Below are 20,747 nucleotides of genomic sequence, written 5' to 3'. Positions count from 1 at the left end.
GCATGTTTTGTCTGAAGCATCATTAATGCTGCTTCTACATGTAAGTTGTCAGACACCAATAGTTTTATTTTGAGAGAAGAAATAAGTGATATGAATATTTCCTCTGTGTGTTTCAACGACCGCTGCAGACGTAATATCGCTGAAACCGCTCGTGATTACATTAAGAACAGTAACATGTTTTGATCGTCTGTTGCAGCACTTACCAAAATTACACTGACTGGTCTAACGGGAACGCTGTAATTAAAGGTCTAAATTTAGACCATTGAAAGGTTTTAGCTGCTGTCTGATATAATTTTCCATTGTTCGCTACAGAATACTTGCTGAGCACAATTCTCATCACTGCACTCAAAGTTACAACCTTTCTTGTATAATCACAGTGAGCACTGTTGGCCAGGAAGCAGCCGTGGCTGGAGACACACAAAAACTACTTTTGTGAGCCAGCTGTGGGTCATTGTACCGCTTTGTGATGACAGCTTTTCCCCTGAGGAGCTGCTCCCTCAGCTTCTCCATGATCATCTGTTTGCGGGTCTTCTGATGGACGCCGGCCTCGCTGCCGTCCTTGTGGCTGCTGTTGTGGGACGTCGTACTTCCTGTGGAAACAATTTACATTTCGAGCTGTAGATGAGTCACGACGAGGCGTTGAGTCACTGATAAATGCGGAAGATCCATAAACACAAAAACATAGTCCAAGAGTGAAGATTTTAGACCACAAGACAGGTGACAAGCCCAGAGGATTTCTTTAGGGCAGTGATTCTCAAACTGTATTACAGGGAATTATGAAAGGCAGATTTCTTTTATTTAGGAATTATTTTTCTTCTTTTAATAATCCTTCAAATTCTTTTTTTTTTTTAAAAAGATATTCAGTGCAAAACAGGTTAATTACAACCACAATAAGCTAATTTATTTGTGTTGGACAGATAGAACATTATTTGCATTCTACAAAGTGATTTGATTTTATTTTTGTTTGATGAAGCAATCTGGTTGACTTAAAAGGGATTGCAATTTTCTTTATTCTATTATTTGAAAAAGCACGGATGGAGGAGTCTCAATAAGTCACAATAAGTTATCTTAATAAAAATTCAGCATGGGCCATTTTGTTACAATTTTTTTGGGCCAGTGGGGCCCAGTGGGGCCATGGTTTTCTCCCTTCAAAGTGGGGCCTGACAAAAAAAACAGTTTGAGAACCACTGCTTTAAGGGACGAGTGTTAACTGTCCCACATTCAGCCTCATCTTTTTCTTCTTAGCAGCATAAAATAGACAACGGACAAAGATCCTCACCTCTCTTGGACCTTGCAGAAGTGTGGTGTGAGCGGTAGGAAATGTGCGAGCCTCCGCTGGAGCTCTTGCGACGCTGGTAGGTCTGTGGTTGCGGGTAGTGCACCTGGACATGTCCCGAATCAATGGAGGTCCCAAAGTTTAGGGACCTCAGTGTGTGAGTGGAGCCTCTCCCCTCACTCATCAGTGAGGAGGCGTGTTCAGACCCCTTCTCACTCTCCTTGTCTTTCCCCTCGTCCTCTGACCCGCTCTGACGGGAGGGCTCTCTCTTTTCTTTGAGGTCGTCCTCGTCCCAAAGGCCGTGGCACTGGAAATGAAAAGAACAGGGAGAAGGCAGGGATTTCTTAAAACATATTTCATGCCCAGATTAATTGAGGGTCTGGGACAGGGAGTGCAGTCGCATTCAAACACTGCTCGTGTTGCTAAAAGCTAATCCTTCAGGATGGCTGTGCAAGGTGCCATCTTAGACATAGACATGATACAGTCAGATGATGCAATCACGTGTGACTGTGTCTGAACTGACAGAGAAAGAGTTCATTGAATAGACTAAACACACACACACACACACAAACACACACACGTTGTTTTAGCCTATTTTCAGCCACATTTGTTGCTTTAGTGAATTTTTATGAGTATGTGTGATTGACTAAAGATCAACTACAACGTTACATGTTTGTTGTTAGTTTAGACCTTTTTGTGGAATTTGTTGACCACTAAAATGTATAATATCAATCTTTTTATAATTTACTATGATGCACATGTTCAGGTTAAAAGTGTCCAAATAGTCTGTGTTTGCAGCAACCTTCAGAATGGATCTGTGGAAGAAGAGAGCCAGCAGCTGGACCAGGTCGTAGCGGACGTAGCCATTCTTCTTCTCCACTCCAATGATGTTGTAAGGATAATATGGTTTGCTCTTTTCAACGCTGCTCTCGCCCAAGTCTAAGAAGCCAAACTGGAAGAAGTACTTGATGACGATGGTGACCTGGAGGGGATACAAACAGACAGGGAAGCTGTCAGAGAGTTTTCCAACTAAACACAATAGAAAGTCATTAAGTGACTACTACTATGCAATAGTCTGTTTCTTATGTAATCTGTCTACGCATATGTATAATCAATGCATTAATACAACAGATCAATCTTTTTACTCAGACATGTTGGATGCTATTGTCTAAATGTGTTTAAGCTCTCTGGGCTTGTCTCAACTTTCTGCCAGCATAAACAAGGTGGTCCTGTCCTTCGTACCAAAACGTTATGCCCAATTGAGATTTAACATATTTTCCCCAATGCGAATAGAAAATGTCCCTCCGTATCTGACTGTACCTCAGTGTAGACAATGGCAGTCATCCAGTAGCGCTTGCTGGGCCGGGGAACTGACAGCATGGCCCAGAGGAAGATGGAGGTGGGAAGGACCAGGGTGATGCAGGAGGCCGATACCATGTGGTTGATGATGATGACCAGGAAGCACACCATCTCTGAGTTCGCCACCAACATGTTGTAGAGGGCGTAGCCCAGCTGGAGGATCAGAGGCTGTTTTTGGTAGAATCTATCGGACCGATCCAGCTCCTCGTCATAAAACATCCTGAAAATGAAAGAGATGGGTTGATTTGGTGTTGGGTTCATTTTCAGATTCTGAAATATCTGGGTCCATCTGGGTTATTCTTGATTCACAAAAATGCCTGCAATCATGGGAGGGTTACTGAATGGGCCCCTGGGCTTCACCCGTAAAATCACACTTAAAGAGACACAAACAGTCACAAAAACATTTAGATAAAAGATACAAAACAACCACAAACAGATGCAGAACAACCACATCGAGATACGATTCAACCTGCATTCAAACCTGGAATTAATACCGGCACTTGTGGAAGACACAAACGTACACCTTACAGGACAAACTGATGCTATTTCTAAAATGAACAAGATGAATCTGCAGTAAAAGGTGAGACAAATAACTGTTGGTTGTGACTCCCGTGAGGCTTCATGATGAACAACTTCTCTCAGTTTTTGGACTTACTTGTTGAGCAGCAGTTCGCTGGCGGTCAGCTCAGTGGTCATCGAGGGCAACATGATGTCTGACCTGCTGTCTGAGCGGCTGTCAGAGGTCATCACCATGCGCCTCTTCCTGTCCATGTCACTCTCATCATCGCTAACTTCCAGACGATCGAAGCTGACGGCCTTGCTGTAACTGGGAGGCACGTCAGCGTCAGACGTTTTGGACGCATCTGTATCGGGAGTGTAGAGCAGCCCCATTCGCCCCTCTGTCTGCATGAAGTCCTGCTGTTCTCCTCCATCCTCACTCTCAGTGGGGAAGTCTTTCTCCTGGACAGAAGGCGCAGACTTTGTCTCCTCCAGCCGGAGAGAAGGGCCCTCATCTGGGCCTAAGGATTCCCAGGGAGCCTCTTCTCTCTTTTCTCTGTGCTGGTCTTTTGGTACCTCCTCACCCTCCAGCCCCTCCTGGCCCTCACCCTCCTCCTCCTCCTCTTCCTCCTCCTCTTCACCGTTCTCCTTTGGTTCGGCGTCACTCCAGCCACCTCCCTCGGCCCCCTCACACTCATCTAGCTGTTGGGATTCCCAGAGAGCCTGTTGCTGCTGCTGCTGCTGCTGCTGCTGCTGCTGCTGCTGCTGCTGCTGCTGCTGCCGTTTGTCTTCCCCTTGATCGTGCTCATCCTCCACTTCTTCGATGGTGTCCGTGGTGCCCTGTCTGGAGTAGAGCGTGATGCACTGGGTCGCTTCACTGCAGGGGACAAAAGCAGCAGGCACTGAGTCAAGTCTATCCCTTCAAAAACTGGATGTGTGAAATAGAACCAGCCACCTAATTTACACAATTACATGAACAACATATCTGCTCAATTGCACATCCTCAACAGGTGCCAGGTCTACTTTTATAGCTAATGTGACAACCAAGATTTATTAAAAACCTTTTTATTTTAAATGATCCACTATTTTCTTTTTTCTAAAAAAAGGAAAGCATTAATAGGCATACTATTAAATCTAATTTTCAATCCAACAAGTTTTAGTGTTTTTTAGTGAACGGTGTGAAACATCACCGATAAAGAAACATTTGATATAATTGTTGTACCACATTGTCATTTATCATCGCCTCCTTCTTTGTCTATCCGTCCAAAGATAATCGCGCACAGAGCTGGACCTCATTATTTTTATGCTCATTTATGACGGTTATGACCACACATTTGATCATGTTTATCATTGACTACTGCTTTAGTTTTAATTACTGTTTTAACTATAGATTAAAATAGTTCCTTAATATGCATGGCTCCTTAAGACAAGTGCACTTAGCCCGTGTATATACAGTATATGTATGTCTAACTATTGCTTAGCAAATAACAAACGAAACCGAGCACTGACCACAACGTAGCGCATCTTCTTACGTCGGTAGGAGGAGAGCTAGTTAGCTGTTAGCAGCCGGTAAACACTGCAGGACTGAATGTTTCTGTTCAGAGCATCAATCGGTCAGCCTGAGTCGCGACACAGTGAACTGCAGTTTAGCTGCCTGGAGCATGTGCAGACAGCTGTATAGATTACATTAGAGTGTATCTCTTGCTTGAGACGTGCAAGTGAAAGAACACGTCTGATACGCTTGCGGTCTAGACGAAGCAACTGTAGTTTGTATAAATTCAATCAAACATTACAGCGGCGGTCGTTGCAGACACACCTGACCTGGACGAGATCTGCACTCTACGGTTTTCTATTTATGTTGATACAGTAAATAATTAAAGTAAAGTGGGTTTTTTTTTATTGTTGTTGTACTGTATGTATCAATGACCACTGGAAAAAGAAAGTGGTGTTTCAATCCTAAATTACAGAAAGACAATATCTGAAGAGAAACAATCAAAGATCTGTAAAAAATAATAATAATGAAAAAAATGTTACTGGGTGAAAACCTCTTATTTAAAAATGAAAAAACAAAATGCATTTTTGTTGTTGTTGATTATCTTAAAAATAATGAAACGGGTTATAAAAAAGACAAACAATGATTTGGATGAGTCTTTTGATAAAACAGAAGTCAGGAGAAGTGATGGATCTTCTTCTTGCCGTGACAATGAGAAGTAACAGGTGTGTAAATGGATGATGCAGACACCAGGCACCTGGACATGAAGCTGCTGCAGCTGTCCACTGACGAAGTGGACACGTCCAAGCCGTACATCTTACGCAGTTTGGGCCTGGCTCGCTCGCTGGTTTTGGGAATGCACTCTGGCATTCCATCCAGGTCTTCCAGGGTGGATTGGCGAGAAAACAATGTGGTGGCCTCAGTGAAGGCGCTGAGAGATGGTGAGAGTGACACATGGAATGATTAGTGATGAGAAGGATGCGATGAGATGGGATCTATGTTAGGTTTCCCCATATAAGGTACAATAAAAGCATCTGAACTGAACATTAAAACAATGAGCAGGAATATGATCATCCTAAAATGTGGACATGAAAGAGGATGAAATGGCTCAATGTGATGTTATTGAACTACCTCACAGCTGGTGGTTAGCTTACTGGCTAAAGGTTTGGAATATCCGTCTCAATGACGGTGACTTTGACAATTACATTGAAATAACATTTAATTCCAGCAACAAATAGTAAATGGACCTGTACTTTGTAGACCGCTTTCCTTGTCTTCCGACCACTCAAAGCACTTTAACACTACTTGCCGTCATTCATCCTTTCATATACTGATGGCACTGGCTGCCCACCCCGGAGTATCTAACATTCCTACACCGTATGCGTAGCTACGGGAGCAATTTGGGGTTAAGTGTCTTGCACAAGGACACATTAACATTGATTAGCGGAGCCGGGGATCGAACCATCGATTCTCTGATTGAGGGACGTCCCTGCTCTACCACCGAACCCCAGTCGCCCCACAACGTCGCGGTTCCCCTGAATAATACACTTATTAGACTATTCCTTTTGCTGAAAGTAGTTCCAATGAAATTGTTCACAAATCACGAATGTTGTTCAATGTCGTTTTAAATGTTATATCTCAAAACCTGGATGAATAAAACCTCAAACTATCTGCATGTCTCGACAGGAGGGCAGCAATCAAAACATTAATGGGAGACACCTGTGTCCAAATGTATCCACATGTGGAGCTGCAGTTGATCATTCAGGGGCAAGGTTTAGTTATACTAATCTGTACAATTTTCAATACAAAAAACAAGAATCTGAGGAAGTAATTCTGACTTGACAAGGAATAAACATATTAGTGTCTTGTCCAGTCATGCTTTAACAAAAAAAATTCAAATTTTCTGCAATACCTTATACCTTAATTACCTTAAAAGAAAAAACCAAAGCCCCATTCCTGTTCACTGAAAGCTTCTTTTCTTTTAAGTTCAAACCTAAAAATGGGACAGAAAGTCCAGAGAGCAGTAGAAAGAAGTCATGAAGCTAGAATATATTCTTTTGCGGTCTCTCTCGCCACTTGTGAACGCTCCCTGGAACATTTCATGATGGGGACTCCTTTGGTCTCCCACGCTGCATTGCTGCAGCTCTGTGTACCTGGATATGCTGTCTCTGGAGGCTGTGGAGTCCTGGCTCTCCATGGGGTAGCCTCGTCGCCCTCGGTGGACCCTGGCGGAGCCCGAGGCCGACTCGTCCTCACTTAGCTGATCCAAACTGGCCTGCCTGGACATGTTGAGCCTCATGGCCTTCTGGTAGTAGACGTGGATGCTCTCTCTCGATGGCACGTTACCCTGGTGGGAGGAGATTAAACAATTACTGGTTCTCTTAATTACAACAAAGCTCTTCAATAGGCTTTTAAAATGTAGAAAGAAAGAAAACAAGGACAATTCCAATTTAAAAACGAACCTTTTTGACCTCTCTGGTCAGCATGCAGCGCTCTATCCGCAGCACAGTGGAGATGTCGATGTACTCCCTGCACATGTCATTCATCCACTTGGTGAAGCTGTCCACCATCGTCTGGAAGAGCACCCAGGTGAACTTTATGATGTTGAACACTCGCTTGATGATGTTGTCTAACACAAAACAAAACACTCATTAGTTCAACTTTTCACGGTGCAGTAAAGAATTGCTAAATACTTGCTGTCAGAGGGTGTAAGAAATAGCTGATTGTTTAATGCTATTATGGAGAAATTGTGCAAACTGACATTACAAAATGGGACAGAGCATATTAATAATCATCCTCCTGTCTGCAGAAGGAATAACCCTCAAATATTAGTAAACTGTAAAAAAAAAAAAAAAAAAAAAGATAAAATGTTGGAATTTGTTTATGTTAATCTAAAGTTAAGCGTCCTTAACCAAAACCAGAATTTAATTTAGACAAGTGGGTGAATCAGTGGAATCTAAATTAGGGAAAATAGAAAGCCATTTACTCTTTTGCAGGCAATTAATATTCTTTCCATTCTATAAATGTATAAAAGGCCTAACTCATCATCTATTGTTCATCAACCCCGCTGGTCACAGTCGAAGAAAAAAAGGATAAAAACTAACACACAATAGTGATCAACACAATATGAAGCAGGAACTTAACTCAACATTCGTTGAAGAGTCATAAAACTATTTTCTTGAGGAGAAACCAACCTGGACCAGCAGACTTCTTGTCCTCTTCATCTTTTTCTTGTCCATCTGAGAGCTCACCAAGCTCTATGGTCACATTACCTGCTGGCGTAATGTAAAGACATCTCATTATGGTTGAAAGAATGAAATTGAAAGTTAAATTCATTCACTCTCTTGGCTTAAGTTAAAGTTTGTTTCACCTGAGTAGACTTGCTTACCATTTTTCTTGCTTTTTCTGTGTCTAACTCCTTTGGTGTATTTTTTCCAAAATTTGCGTTTCTCTTTCCCTCGTGCCCTGAGGGCCGCTTTGGGGTCTGTGATCCAGGCGTGATAAAGAAACTAGAGAGCAGAGAGAAGGACTTTAGTAACGATGAAAGGATATGAAGAATAGGAGTCACTGGGGTAAATTATGCAAGAGCAACAACAAGCATTTTAAAGAGATTTTGCACATTTTACTCTCTCAATTACAAAATCCTGTACACTTTAAATGACAACTGACCATTTTCATGAACAATATACAACATCACATGTTCTGATAGTGCATGGAAACATGCCCAAACACAGAGGAAAGGCTCAAACACCAGTTGTTGATACTGACTCACATATGCAATGCTCACAGCAGTAGACAAAATGAAAACAGTCAAGAAACACATAACCCAACCGACATAATGCCAGCATTATGCACCAGTTCATGCAGCCCACATCAAGTCAAAACAACATGCAAAAGATCCAAAGCCGAAGCATTTCGATTCCAGTTTATGTTTGATGATTTATGCCAAATTAGCATTTGCTTTTGATATGGATAAACTCATCCACCAAACATCAGCTGGAAAAGCGTTATTAGTTACTGTTCATACAGAAAGCAAGCTAGTTAGTTCTAGTGGTGAGTACCTTGCCTGCCTTGACTACATACTGCAGAATAGTTTTAGGCAGCTTAATGATAGACTTGGGCAAGGCCAAAAGAGCAGAGACAAACTTTCCAATAGCTCGCTACAAACAGACAAAGTGGGAGAGGATTAGTAGAAAATGATTATTAGAAATAGCAACTTAATATCAGGTTAGGATTGTACACGAGTAAAAACACAGGCTGATAAAATGAAACATTAAAAAAAAGACATAAACAGATGGCTTTTTGACAGAAAGTAGTCTCGCTGGAGCTTCTTGTCACATTTCAGCTACAACTGTAAAATTCTGCTGACACGTTCACACGTTACAATAACTGCAGAAGCAGTACTCTTACTTTTGTACTTTAAGTACATTTACGTCAGTGCTTTTACTTACAAATGTTAGATTTCTACTTGTAATGGAGTATTTTTATATTGTTGTAAAGGATCTGAGTACTTTTTTTCTTCTTATGTACCTATAGTAAATGCAACATCCTCATCAATAATACATAATGTAATTGGATTAAATAACTGACAGAAATAAAATCTTGTTTCACACTGAAGCTGATGAGCCACTAGTGGGAGTCACCTGAAACGCCGACTTCTTTGGCTGTTCGTCGTCTTTATTCTCGTCTTCCTCCTCATCCTCCTCCTCACTGTCAGTTTCAAACAAGTAATAGTCTCCACTTCTAACCACTGAAGGGAGCAGAGTAGAGTGTAGTTATATTCAGTCAGAGTCTGAAGTCATTCATCTGCTTTCAACAACATTGACATTAGGTTCAGAAAGGGTTCCCTTGCTGAAGATGCAGGAAAATAAAACCACTTACCGTATAAGTCTAATAAATGCACTACTTTTAAACATTTCACTGAGACTATAGTAAGTTGTGAAATATATAAGCATTTAAAAACATCAGAGACATGTAAGGATGAAACAGAAAATGCAGAAAACACACAATGTTACTGATAGAACTATGAGCACAAAGCACAATGAAGGTCGTTGATTAAATAAAAAATTATTCCAGTCAGCACAGTCGCTTTTAAGCTACTCGACAGAGTGAGGAGCTCCTGTCTACAGCAGTTAAGTGGGATAGACAAGGCTGACTTATGTCCTTGAGCAGAACCGCAGTGGGCGGGAGGTGAGGGAGGATGCTGGGATATGGAGATGAAACATCAGATGACAAAGAGGTGAAATGGAGAAATAATTTGAAAATGTCATGTGGGGGTGTAGAACGACATGAGACATGAGTTCAAACCAAACAGGCGACCGCTATATTGACTCACAAAGATGCTGGTATTTGTTTTTATATACCACAAAGAGAGACTGTAAAGGTCGTCATCTTATTAATTCAATCCCTGGTCCAATAGTTCCCTTTTTTTTATTCTCTCCTGTTTGGTGATCATGTCCACAAGCAAAGAATGAACAAACCCTTTCATCCTTTATTCCAGTACTGAGAATAAAGGCGAGTCGACTTCATATCTTTGCGTGAAAATGTTTTATAACAGAGCGATTCTCTACTGTGGGCTCTTTAGGTGAGACCGGGGATTATGTTTTAAACAATGTCAAGTACAAGCCTCCAGACATTAGTCATTTTCTCTTGCAAAAGTCTCATTGTGTCTATTTAAGGCAACCCTGCTCTGCAGCGATACGGTTTAATAGATCATCTTGAAACTGAAGAGCCTCTCCACACAGTGTACACGAGAGCTGCAGGTAGTAACAAGGGCCCTTAAATAGAGGCAGAAAAAGACGAAAGTCTGATTGGCGCAAGACTACTGTGTTGGTGCCTTCAGAGCCCTGGGGCAGTATGGGAATCCTCGGCGTTCTGGTCAAGGACACAAGGGCCAATCAGAGTGGAGTAAGAGAAAAAAGAGGGTTGGGGGGTCAACCTACTGGAAGCATGGTCAACCCACGGCCTCCACCACTGCTTTTTTTTGGTCTTGGCTTTCGTTCGCTGTGCTCCTAAAATTTCACAAATACATCAATTCAACATGTCATGAAAAAAAATCAAATAATTCTGCAAACGTCAAGGCATAGTTTCTTTTTACTCTATTAAGTTGCTTTTTTTAAAATTAAATACGAATGCAAATACATCAGTATAAAAAATGTAATATGAACTAGGTTGGCATTAAGGTACTGATACACTCTCACCCATCTTCCTTGAGCACTACGAGCAAACATTGAACCTCAACACCAACTTTTCTAACATTGACCGCGAAGACAGAGCCAGCCGTCGTCATACCGTCATCATCATCCTCCTCCTCGTGGTGGACGAGGCTCGGTCCGTCGCCAGACTCCTGTGCCATGCTCAGCATCCTCTCCTTGCCCCTCTTAAACTTTTGCTGCCTCACCTTAATGCGCTCCATCCTGATTAGATCAGAGAGGCAGTGAAGAGACACAAAGTATCGACACAGAGGAACATCACCGACGGCTTAACAGACTGACCATAAACATCTCCAGGCTTCATATACAAATTAGTGTATGTTATGAAACAGTGGAGTGCTCATTAGAGCGGGTGAGTGGATATTATCAGAGCTTATGAGTAACTCCTGAGATAACTGTAAGTGGTGGGAATACATTGACTGCATGTAGTATGATATACGGAGGAATGGCTTCCTGGAAACAGTGAAGACCAAGACAGTAGTTGCTTTTAACACAGAGTAGATTTTAACTGGCTTTCGTCGTCATGTTTAGTCCTGGACTAAATTGAGACTTAAAGTCAGGATACAGACATAACCATGGTTTAGTAATTATAGTATATCGTCAGGAAATTCCATGAGAAGACATAAAACAACAATGTATTCTAATTCTAAGTATTCCCTGTGCGGCAGAAGCCCAATATGTCTAATTTAGATGTGCCATCGAGCTGCATTATTGTACAATGAGCAACACTATTGCACTGGGTGACATCATTCATTAGAATTAACACACACATTTAAATGGATTTAATTGGCAAATGGGATTTAAGAGGCGCTCAATTGTTTTATATCAAAAATTGATACAAGTATGTGCGTTATTTACATGATATCATGTGTTTTCAAATATTACAGTTGCCATAAGTCCTGCTATATCGCTTCATTGCCATTTTCAAACTTCTCCTCGTATTGCATCGAGCGCCTCTCAACACCAAACCACAGCACTCCACCACATGGAGCGAGTCAAACAGTCGGAGTCTCACTGTCTCTTCAGCTGCTCCACAGATGTGCGCTCTTCCTCCAGTCTCGCTCTCACCGCCTTCACTATCGTGGCCTGGAAAAGCTCCGCCCCTCTGAAACACAATCAAAGGTTAAACACACGAGTCACCGTGTGAAGGCGTGAGCCTTCTTTACTGTTAGCTGACCAAAAGAATATTCCCTTTCTTTGGAAAGCTGAAACAATGTCCCACAACCCTTGAATGGGTTCATTGATTCCATAATTATCCAATGATAACGTCACTATATTGAGCAAGTTGCTCACGAAAGAAGTTGAATATTACTGTATTGTGGTGAGCTGCACATTTTCTATCAAGCATTTTTGTATTAGTGTAGTTTCTGTTGTTTGTATCAAGATTGTAAACACTGACAAGACGCATATCTTTCCAATTATACTGACATTATACACTTTCTTAAAACACATGAGCAGTTTTAGTTTTTTCTTCCGTGTCCAGCGACTGTCCATCTAGTTCTTTACATGTCGTTTTCCTACAGAATAATTCTTGCAAAGCTTAGGCCTCGTAGCATCAGAGCGCTCTTGTGTCTTTATCAAACTTTCACAGCAGCTTTTTAACATGTCTTGGCAGTAAAAGCCACCGTGTCTCCATGCAGCGGGCGGCCTCAGCCTCATCTGCGTACCTGCACGCGAGGATCTGCGACGCTCTGATATCAGCCACCACGTGGAGGAAGTAGTAGCTCATGAAGACTCGTCTCTGCAGCAGCAGGAAGGCAAAGCAGATACTGTCCCAGATGATCCCGGCCTCGCTGCCGTTCAGCTCACATATCTCTAATGGTTGGTGAAAGCGAGGACATTCATGAGGGTTAATTATCAGGAATGTTAATGTAGACTTTTCTACGGAAGCCCTGAGATGGAGGTGAGAAGAAAAACATTTTGGTGATATTTTTTTCTTCTCTGGTGTTAATGATGTAGAACATGTGAAAAAAAAAAGGTTTTGCCAAAATAATCTTTCTGAGATTTAAAGAAGACTAGACGGGGAAAAAGTTTGACCAGGAAAAATAAAGTGACATTTGCTGTTGAAACACGGAGGATTTTATTAATCCCTTCCTCAAAGGTCTTCATCGACGATAAACCAATATACCAGTGACACATAAAGAAAATGGGTCACATGAATTATAATATTTTTCACCTCTCAGTGCTTCAGTAGTTATTTGTTATTTCTAAATGTGCATACAGCTTACAGTTTCACGGAATATCGTGGGATAGTTTTGTATTCACTGTAAATCCAGTGAGCTTAACAAGATTAAGTGTGAATTGAGCTAAATTTTCCCTGAGCGATACGCCTGAACAACAACAGTGTGGGTTTTATTTCAGCTTCTTGGGAAACACACTCTTTGAAATACATGAAGCGGCAACTCCCACCAACATGCCTCGTTGCAGCCGAAATGAAGATTTGTGCTGAAGAAGTAAAAGGTTGAGTCCACTCACTCTCGTTCTCTTTCTCGTTAATGCCGTACTCCTTGATGGTACAGACCAGACTGAACAACTGGACCATCCCGCATTGGTTCTCAATCAGAGAGTTGATGTAGCCACAAGCCAGGATCTAAGAACAAGAATACTTAGTACATAGATTAGATCTCTCACACAGGCAGTGTCGGTATATACTAAAATATTAAGAACAAATAAGTTTGTAATAAATGTGTTTTTCATTCATAGAGACATAGCTTTTCAAATCTAAACATTATATTCACTCATATGGACTTTATGAAGGATTTTCTCACGGACCTCGATATACAATTTCAGACGCTACTCACAGACAAAGCATTCTTCATGGTGATTACAAAGATATTGTAGGCGATCAGGAAGTCCCAGTAGTGGAGGATCTTTTTGATTGGTTTGAGCAACAGCTCGCCACCAAAGAGCAGGAAGTAGAAGCAGGCCACCAGGTAGCCCATGCAGAAGATGCTGATCCGCGTAGTCCCCGTGATGAAGATGATTGTGAGGACAAACCAGAACAGGTAGCTGAACATCATGACCTTCAGCATGTCCAGGTAGGACCTAGAAGACAGAAGTGAAAAACGATACGTCAGCGCTATTTTTCCAAAAAGAAAACAAATTCAACAAATGAATTTGTTGTTTTTTTTTGGATGCTGCAGCAGGAAGGCGAAGCCGATAGATTGAACCCAAATCTGTCTTCACTTGAAAATTCTGCTTCATTTGAGATGGGGCAAAGTTCACGATACGAGTGACAAGAACCTGGAAGTAAAGGGCATGGATTTGGACCATCTGAGCTAAGTTTCTAGTAGGGAAGCATGCTTACCACATCATAAAAGTCAAAACAGCATTTCAGCTCATTCTGTTGCTGTGTGCATAATCCGCCCATCAATCACACTTAGTGTATCACTTAGTGTCCGGACACCGGTAAGAGTTTGATCAATGAACGGGATCCAGAGCTGAAACCCGACACCTGTCACTCAGCACAGATAGGCATACGTTTCACACACCTGTGTGTGTGTGTGTGTGTGTGTCTAACACGCTAAAAGCATGTGTGTGGACCCTGTGTCCTCGTGTGAGGGACCGTCAATATGATGTGGAGTGAAAACATAGGAAGCAACGGGGTTTCATTCGATGGACCTGGGGAAAACACGGGACCACAACAACAGCTGCACTGTTTAGGAAGCCGCTCTGATGAAGTGGGTTTGGATCGGACAACACGTCGATGGGCCGGAATACTGAGTGAGTGTCCTTCTTCATCAGGGGAGAGAATACCTTTTTCCATACTTAAAAGCTATTTATTGAGTTAGAGTACAGGGCAAAAGCGTCTGAGTCGTGGAGTGACGGACAGAGTGTTTTTCTTGATTATGGATCCCCCCTCCGCCTCCCCCCACCACCACCCCGTATCCGTAATTCGATCCTGGAGGGAAACGATGGAATAAGTGCAGAGCTGCTGTGGCGTGGACAGACGGGCTGTACAGCTCTCTTTCTTTCTACTCGGGCTTGTTGATGGACGCAGAGTGCGTTAATAAAAGACTTGTCCACTCTGCGCATCAAAACAGTGGAATGTGAAGAGCACATAATCAATGACTGTGGACAGGTCAGGATGCTCTCGCTGTCTTCCTTACTCGCTCTCTGTTCGCTGGCCTCTCAGAACCCTCTCGTCACTCTTTTTTTTAATGTGCAAAATCAGTATCTAGCTCGAGATTGAAATATCTGACGACAGCCAAAATTCTGAATGATGTACATGTACTGGGTATTCAATAACATCTATCACTGAGCTACTGTCACCTGTCTTACCTTTATTTATCTAGGATGAGGGGCTTGCTGAGCGAGTATGTTCTTATTCAGCACCACTCCACTTAAGATTTCTACACGTACACAGTTAGCTGCCAAGTGCAACAACAGTTTCCTACCGAGTTGGCCTCTGAGCAGCTCGACTGAACAGGCCGGGGTACAAAGCAAGCCAGCGTCTAACCCATCGGCATGTGGTTGTTGCTGAAACTGGGGAAAATGATACCTTTAATTTTTGAATTTTAAATACCAAAAATCAGGTCTTTAACATCTACCACGGGTGAAAAATAATGAATTCCCTTTGCTGCAATATAACTACAGGCCAGTGTACTATCCAGTAAACCATTGACCAAAATAGAAATATCTACACAACATTGTTAAAACTTTAAAGTTAATGTTTCAGTCCTAGAAAGGTATGAACAAACCTAACCCGTAGGCACGACTGAACGCTTGAATCCAAACTGCTGCTGCTTGTTCTGAAAACATTTCACTTTTGACTTAATTCTCGGGATCTAACCTCATTAAGCATCAATTAAGCCGGCTACTTCACTTCCTTTCCATTTCTGTGTCTCGTTGTCCTCCGTATTAATGCCGCTTCAGTCGAGCTCCAATGGCACAAAAATTATAATAACCGTTATAATTCAAATGAATCAACTTTAAAATCTAATGTATGTGTTGAAATAAAACTGTATCCATGTAGCACTGTATCCATGTAGCCTCGGGCCACTGCTGCGGTGTAATAGTAGCGCAGCTGTAGCGCAAGTTGCTGTACCTGCAGTGAATGAAGTCGGGCACGGGGTTGTGGACGCTGAACGAGGCTGCGTCCAGATCTCTGCAGATCTCCACGTTGTCTCCAGCCATGATGCGGACTGCCGCCTTGTTTTCATCATCAAAGACCTGCCTCTGGAAAGAGGCACACAGCAGCAACATGAAGTCATCTGGAAAAGAAGAGAAGAGAAATCCAACACTAGAAACCATAAGGACAATCATCAGTGTGATAACCACTAAATATGTCAATTAGAAAACATACAGATGAGGAACGATGGATTGGGTTGGGTCAGGAAATCTGGAATATAGAACCACTTGACCACTTTGGAGTCTGTAGAGGAGCTGGGAAACCTCCAGGGATAGTCTGAAATGAAACAGGTGCACCATTATCATCGGACATACATTTCAGGTCTATTGTGGAACACGGGACTAAAAATAAGAGCAACCCAGTCTCTAGAATAAAATGTGAAAAAACTACCGATATGTTGAAAGTCCTGTGTTTGTTTGACTCATCTATCCTCTGCAATCCAGCTCAAGCTCCCTTCTACGCATCAAAGATAGCAATCAAAGATTCATCAAAGCTATCAATCACAGTACTGTGATACAAAATAATAGTCAAACACTTTGGACAATCTGTTAAAATATTAGATGTTTGTCATTGTTAGCTTCTCAAATGTGAAAATTAAGATGCTTTTCTGTATTTTATCACTATTATAATTTCAATAATGTGGGTTTGGGACTATAAATCAAACAAAACACAAAATTCAAAGAAGTCTTTGGGAACTTGAAACGATCTTTTGTCACATTTTTTGGATATTGTATACAATATGGCAACACAATTTACTATAGAAATACATTCTACATGAATCAATAATAAAAAAAATAGGATTTTATTGTGGCGTACAAACAGTACAAACAGGCCGAGTCGGTCACACAAACCTTTACAGGCTGCTGGAGGGATCCCAATGCAGACAAAGTACTGGATGGTCAGCATGCAGGCCAGGAAGAAGCAGTACTTGGGCCAGATCTCAGCCATGGCTTTCCTCCTGCGTCTGTACATGACTGTGATCAAGGCAAAGGCGTGAAGCACGGCGAAGAAGTCCATACGCTGCCCGATGACATTGACCCCCAACAGCAGGCACGTCTGAGAGGAAACACGCAGGGAACACAAACATGAAGTGATGTTTTCAGACAAAAAACATACTTTTATTTTGTTGCTCTTTTCACTTGTCTCCACCTCGAGTCCAAACTTGTAGAAGAAGTAGTTGATGAAGTATTTGATGAAGCTGACGATGCCGATGTCCAGATGCTGCCGTGTGATGCCATGGAAGATGATCCTGGCAGCGGGAGGAGACAGTTTGTTTCTCAGTCTGAAGTATTCCTGATGGCGATAAATGGTCGCTTCGAACGCCAACAGAGCCAGCATCAAGAGGTTGTTCTGCACAGATGGGGAATTTATTTAATATGCATTATGTATGTATCGAACACAAATAACTAATTGGTTGACAGAAAAAAAAAGAAAGACTTATTTTTGGCAACTTATGAAGGAAATTTGTCTGTTCATACTCGAAAAGCTGAGTTTGAACATACTGTAACTAAAGTTAATATTAGCATCAATCGTTCAATGAAACACGGGATGAGAGTACATTTGATCATTTTGGGGATGATGTATTCCTGTAATGTAAAATTTAAGTCCCTGTTGATGAAGAAAATACTTGTTTTGAGAAGAGCAGTGACTTCCTGAAGTCACAACCACCCTGGGACAAAGCTGATTTACATATTTACACTTAAACATGTTGGGTTTTTTTTGCACGGATTAAACAAACCAGATATAATGTGTTAGAGAGTTTTAGAGATGTCAATAGGCAAATTTGTAAGCTTAAGACGGAGCCAGGCTAGCTGTTTCTCTACGTTTCCAGTCTTTGAGCTAAGCTAAGCTAAACAGATTGAACTATTCCTTTAACAATTTCCATTATTTTCAGGACCGTAGTTTCATGAATGGTTCTTCCTTTGCTGTGATGATATTAAGTGTACGCTGCAAACATTCAGTTGAGGAAAGTTTCCACTCCTCACCCTGAGATAGCCCAGAAGGTCAGGAGACTTCTCCAGGCCGACCCAGTTGGCCGGATCCACTGGTCCTTTATACAGCACAGAGTCCTTCATCATATCAATCTGGCTTTCTGAGTAGTTTGCTGGCTGTGGAAAGAAAATATAAATGTATAAATTGAGTAAAAATGGATTCGTACTCTAGCGAAGGATCGTAAAGATAAAGTTTAGCAGTCTGTATGGTCTAAAACAACGGTCAAAGAGCATGTTGAATTCACCATAGAGCAGTTTGTCCAGTCGGTGGGGGGGTTTATAAACTTCAGCTGGTACAACATTTTACATACGATGACGACACACGTCCAGACAGTGCAGACACTGGAGGCGAGGGGCCGGTACTGGCTGTAGGGAAGTGCAAAGGCCCATGATGCCAGGAACACATAGTTGAACAAAGACACCTGCACAGGACACAATAAAGGCGATGAGGACAGAAGAATCAGCTTACGAACATCTTTTTGCCAACGGACATTCTCTTTCTCTTCATCCCACTACAGCAACTAGTGTTTGTTTTGTGTGTTACAAGTTTCTAAACACTTTAACAGAGCACTTTATATATAAAAAAAAGGTTTTAAAAAGTGAAGAATAATGTGAGGCAAATATAAAAAGAGTCAAACACCATAAATAAAAGATCATTACATTACATAAATCTAAGTCTATAAAAGTGAGTTTTAATACGATTCTAAAAGCCCCTGCAGCTTATCCAGACTAAACCTTGTGCCAAACTCAAAGAAAACAGCTATTATAGTTCGCCCCAATAACACCAGACTATTCTCTGGCAAGTCACAGAAAATCCTGATTTATTTCAAAATATTTAAAGTTGGCACAGTGAAAAAAAATCAACCAGGAAAATGTGAACAATGCCAAAAGTAACTGCAAGTACTTATAATGTTTAAATTGAACAACTCTTTGTCACAGATCTGAATTAACTGTACTTAGTTATTGCAGATTGTGACACGATAGTCCTTAATTCAAAGTCATATTGATCATTGCTCCACATTGTCGTCTCCAGCGTTCATACCTCTTTGACAGAGACCAGGACAATGTAGCAGGACACGATCTTGATGATGTGGATCTCCAGTAACCACCAGATGAACAGCTGCAGTTTGTGGAAATACTCAAGGAACTTGAGGAAGAGCACAGTCAGTCGGTCGACCACCAGGTGCCATTTATTCTTTAGATCTGAAGAAGCGAAAGACAAAAAAAACACATACAGTGAAATGGAAACAGCAGCACTGAAGAAGTGCAAATGGGAACATGTTTTATATCTTAATTACAGCGGTATGTCCTCTGTTTGAACACCAGTATTCCTCTACCAGCATTCTTCTTAAACACCAACTGAAGCTGGAGCAGACTGATAATATGATCCTCTGTTTAACTAATGAGGACAAAGGCTTTTAAGAGTTGGTCCAGTATTGAGGGAGTGCGCCGCATACGGTGGCCACTAAATATTCATCTTTTAGATAATCAGACTCTGCCAACATTAGCACTCATATTTTCATTTCTAGTTTTCTTTTCTTAAGTCATCATTTTACATAAATAATCACTTTCTTGTTTTTAATTTCTGTTTTCTCCTGCAACTACCCTGTTTAGTTGTATTGTTGTTTTTGACGTGTTGTTGTCTACTCCTACGGAAAAACATACACACAGTGCAATTATTTCATATTTGCTAGTTACATTAAAAATCTAATAAAGAAAGTATTGATTTGTCCATCAAAGTAATCATTTCACCAAAACGGCAAAAAATAATAATAATTCTAGTTTCTTGAGTGATGAATTTTATTCTATTATAATACACTAACTATTGGGTTTTGCTGTATTTGAAAATTTCCTCTTGAACTTTGAGAATTATTATTTTCTGACATTTTAAAAGCCAAACAATTAATCAAGAAAGAAGCCGTACATCATTGGGCGATGGAAATATGAATTAGTTGCAGCCCTACAAATAATTATATTGAAATGGAGTATTACATATCTCTTTCATAAGTGAATTCCATCCAGCAAAAATGCATATCAGTGAAGTAATTAGGTTTGTATTGTGTGCGTTCGGAGTGAAATGGGAGTGGCATGTGACAATCTGCATGTTGGTGAGGGAAAGAGAACTGCCATGTGTAAACCATCCTATGAAGTCAACTGAACAGCTGAACATGTGTTTTACATGTGTTCTGAAACTGTAAAATGATTGTAAATGGAATATTTTCCAGCATGCAGTATGTCCAGATATATGAAAGCAGGGCTAAAATCTGTATTAACAAGCACATTCGAAAGTGTTGCTTTAATTACCTGAGAATGACAACTAAATATTTGGTTTTATATTCTCACAAAGGATATAAAACCTCCAGCCACAGTTTGGTGGGTGTATGTTTTCACAAAAACTTAGGTTTTAATAGAGGGCCCATTGTTTGGATAAGAAAACTCTGAGAGGGCATATAGCTCATATAGCTTGCAGCTCATTATAAACTGAGAGGCCCAGCAGTGTTGTGTTTTATCACCTATTTTATGTTCTGTGTATATAAACACCATAATAACTTAAGCCCAGTGTGACTGTCCGTGTAAATATGCTAATAGTGCTGCGTTAGTTGGCTTCAGCGGGCGATGTAATGGCCGAATGCGACCACTTGAGCTGCACTGCGACAGAACGAACAACCAGAAGTAAATCTTTCTGAACCCAGAAATGTTCAATACAACAGATTTTTACAGCTTTTCTCAGGGAGATTGATGGCCGGCTGGTCAGAATGCAGGCAGCAGATACTTGGACAGTAGACTG

The 20,747-nt window shown here is 41.3% G+C and overlaps 1 protein-coding gene across 1 annotated transcript in view; it reads right to left on the bottom strand.

Annotated features, from left to right (window-relative positions):
- LOC137803799 (piezo-type mechanosensitive ion channel component 2) overlaps positions 1-20,747 on the bottom strand; it is a 73,087-nt gene that overhangs the window by 9,371 nt on the left and 42,969 nt on the right. The window contains exons 19-43 of the mRNA XM_068602542.1: positions 19,002-19,162; positions 18,205-18,381; positions 17,954-18,076; positions 17,118-17,318; positions 16,820-17,024; positions 16,143-16,244; positions 15,885-16,050; positions 13,639-13,882; positions 13,313-13,427; positions 12,505-12,652; positions 11,853-11,942; positions 10,917-11,041; positions 10,568-10,636; positions 9,269-9,375; positions 8,687-8,785; positions 8,014-8,134; positions 7,820-7,897; positions 7,088-7,254; positions 6,779-6,972; positions 5,383-5,556; positions 3,291-4,010; positions 2,597-2,855; positions 2,079-2,258; positions 1,280-1,583; positions 458-590 (exon numbers count right to left, since the gene is read on the bottom strand). Of these exons, the coding sequence (XP_068458643.1) occupies positions 458-590; positions 1,280-1,583; positions 2,079-2,258; positions 2,597-2,855; positions 3,291-4,010; positions 5,383-5,556; positions 6,779-6,972; positions 7,088-7,254; positions 7,820-7,897; positions 8,014-8,134; positions 8,687-8,785; positions 9,269-9,375; positions 10,568-10,636; positions 10,917-11,041; positions 11,853-11,942; positions 12,505-12,652; positions 13,313-13,427; positions 13,639-13,882; positions 15,885-16,050; positions 16,143-16,244; positions 16,820-17,024; positions 17,118-17,318; positions 17,954-18,076; positions 18,205-18,381; positions 19,002-19,162 (4,462 nt within the window). The remainder of the gene's footprint in view (positions 1-457; positions 591-1,279; positions 1,584-2,078; positions 2,259-2,596; positions 2,856-3,290; positions 4,011-5,382; positions 5,557-6,778; positions 6,973-7,087; positions 7,255-7,819; positions 7,898-8,013; positions 8,135-8,686; positions 8,786-9,268; positions 9,376-10,567; positions 10,637-10,916; positions 11,042-11,852; positions 11,943-12,504; positions 12,653-13,312; positions 13,428-13,638; positions 13,883-15,884; positions 16,051-16,142; positions 16,245-16,819; positions 17,025-17,117; positions 17,319-17,953; positions 18,077-18,204; positions 18,382-19,001; positions 19,163-20,747) is intronic.

Source organism: Clinocottus analis, unplaced genomic scaffold, assembly GCF_023055335.1.
Source record: "Clinocottus analis isolate CAN_PGR_092001 unplaced genomic scaffold, fCliAna1.0.p SCAF_11, whole genome shotgun sequence".
In the NCBI taxonomy this organism is placed as follows: domain Eukaryota; kingdom Metazoa; phylum Chordata; class Actinopteri; order Perciformes; family Cottidae; genus Clinocottus; species Clinocottus analis.
Note: the sequence above shows the minus strand (reverse complement) of the source record. Positions and strands in the feature narration are given on the sequence as shown.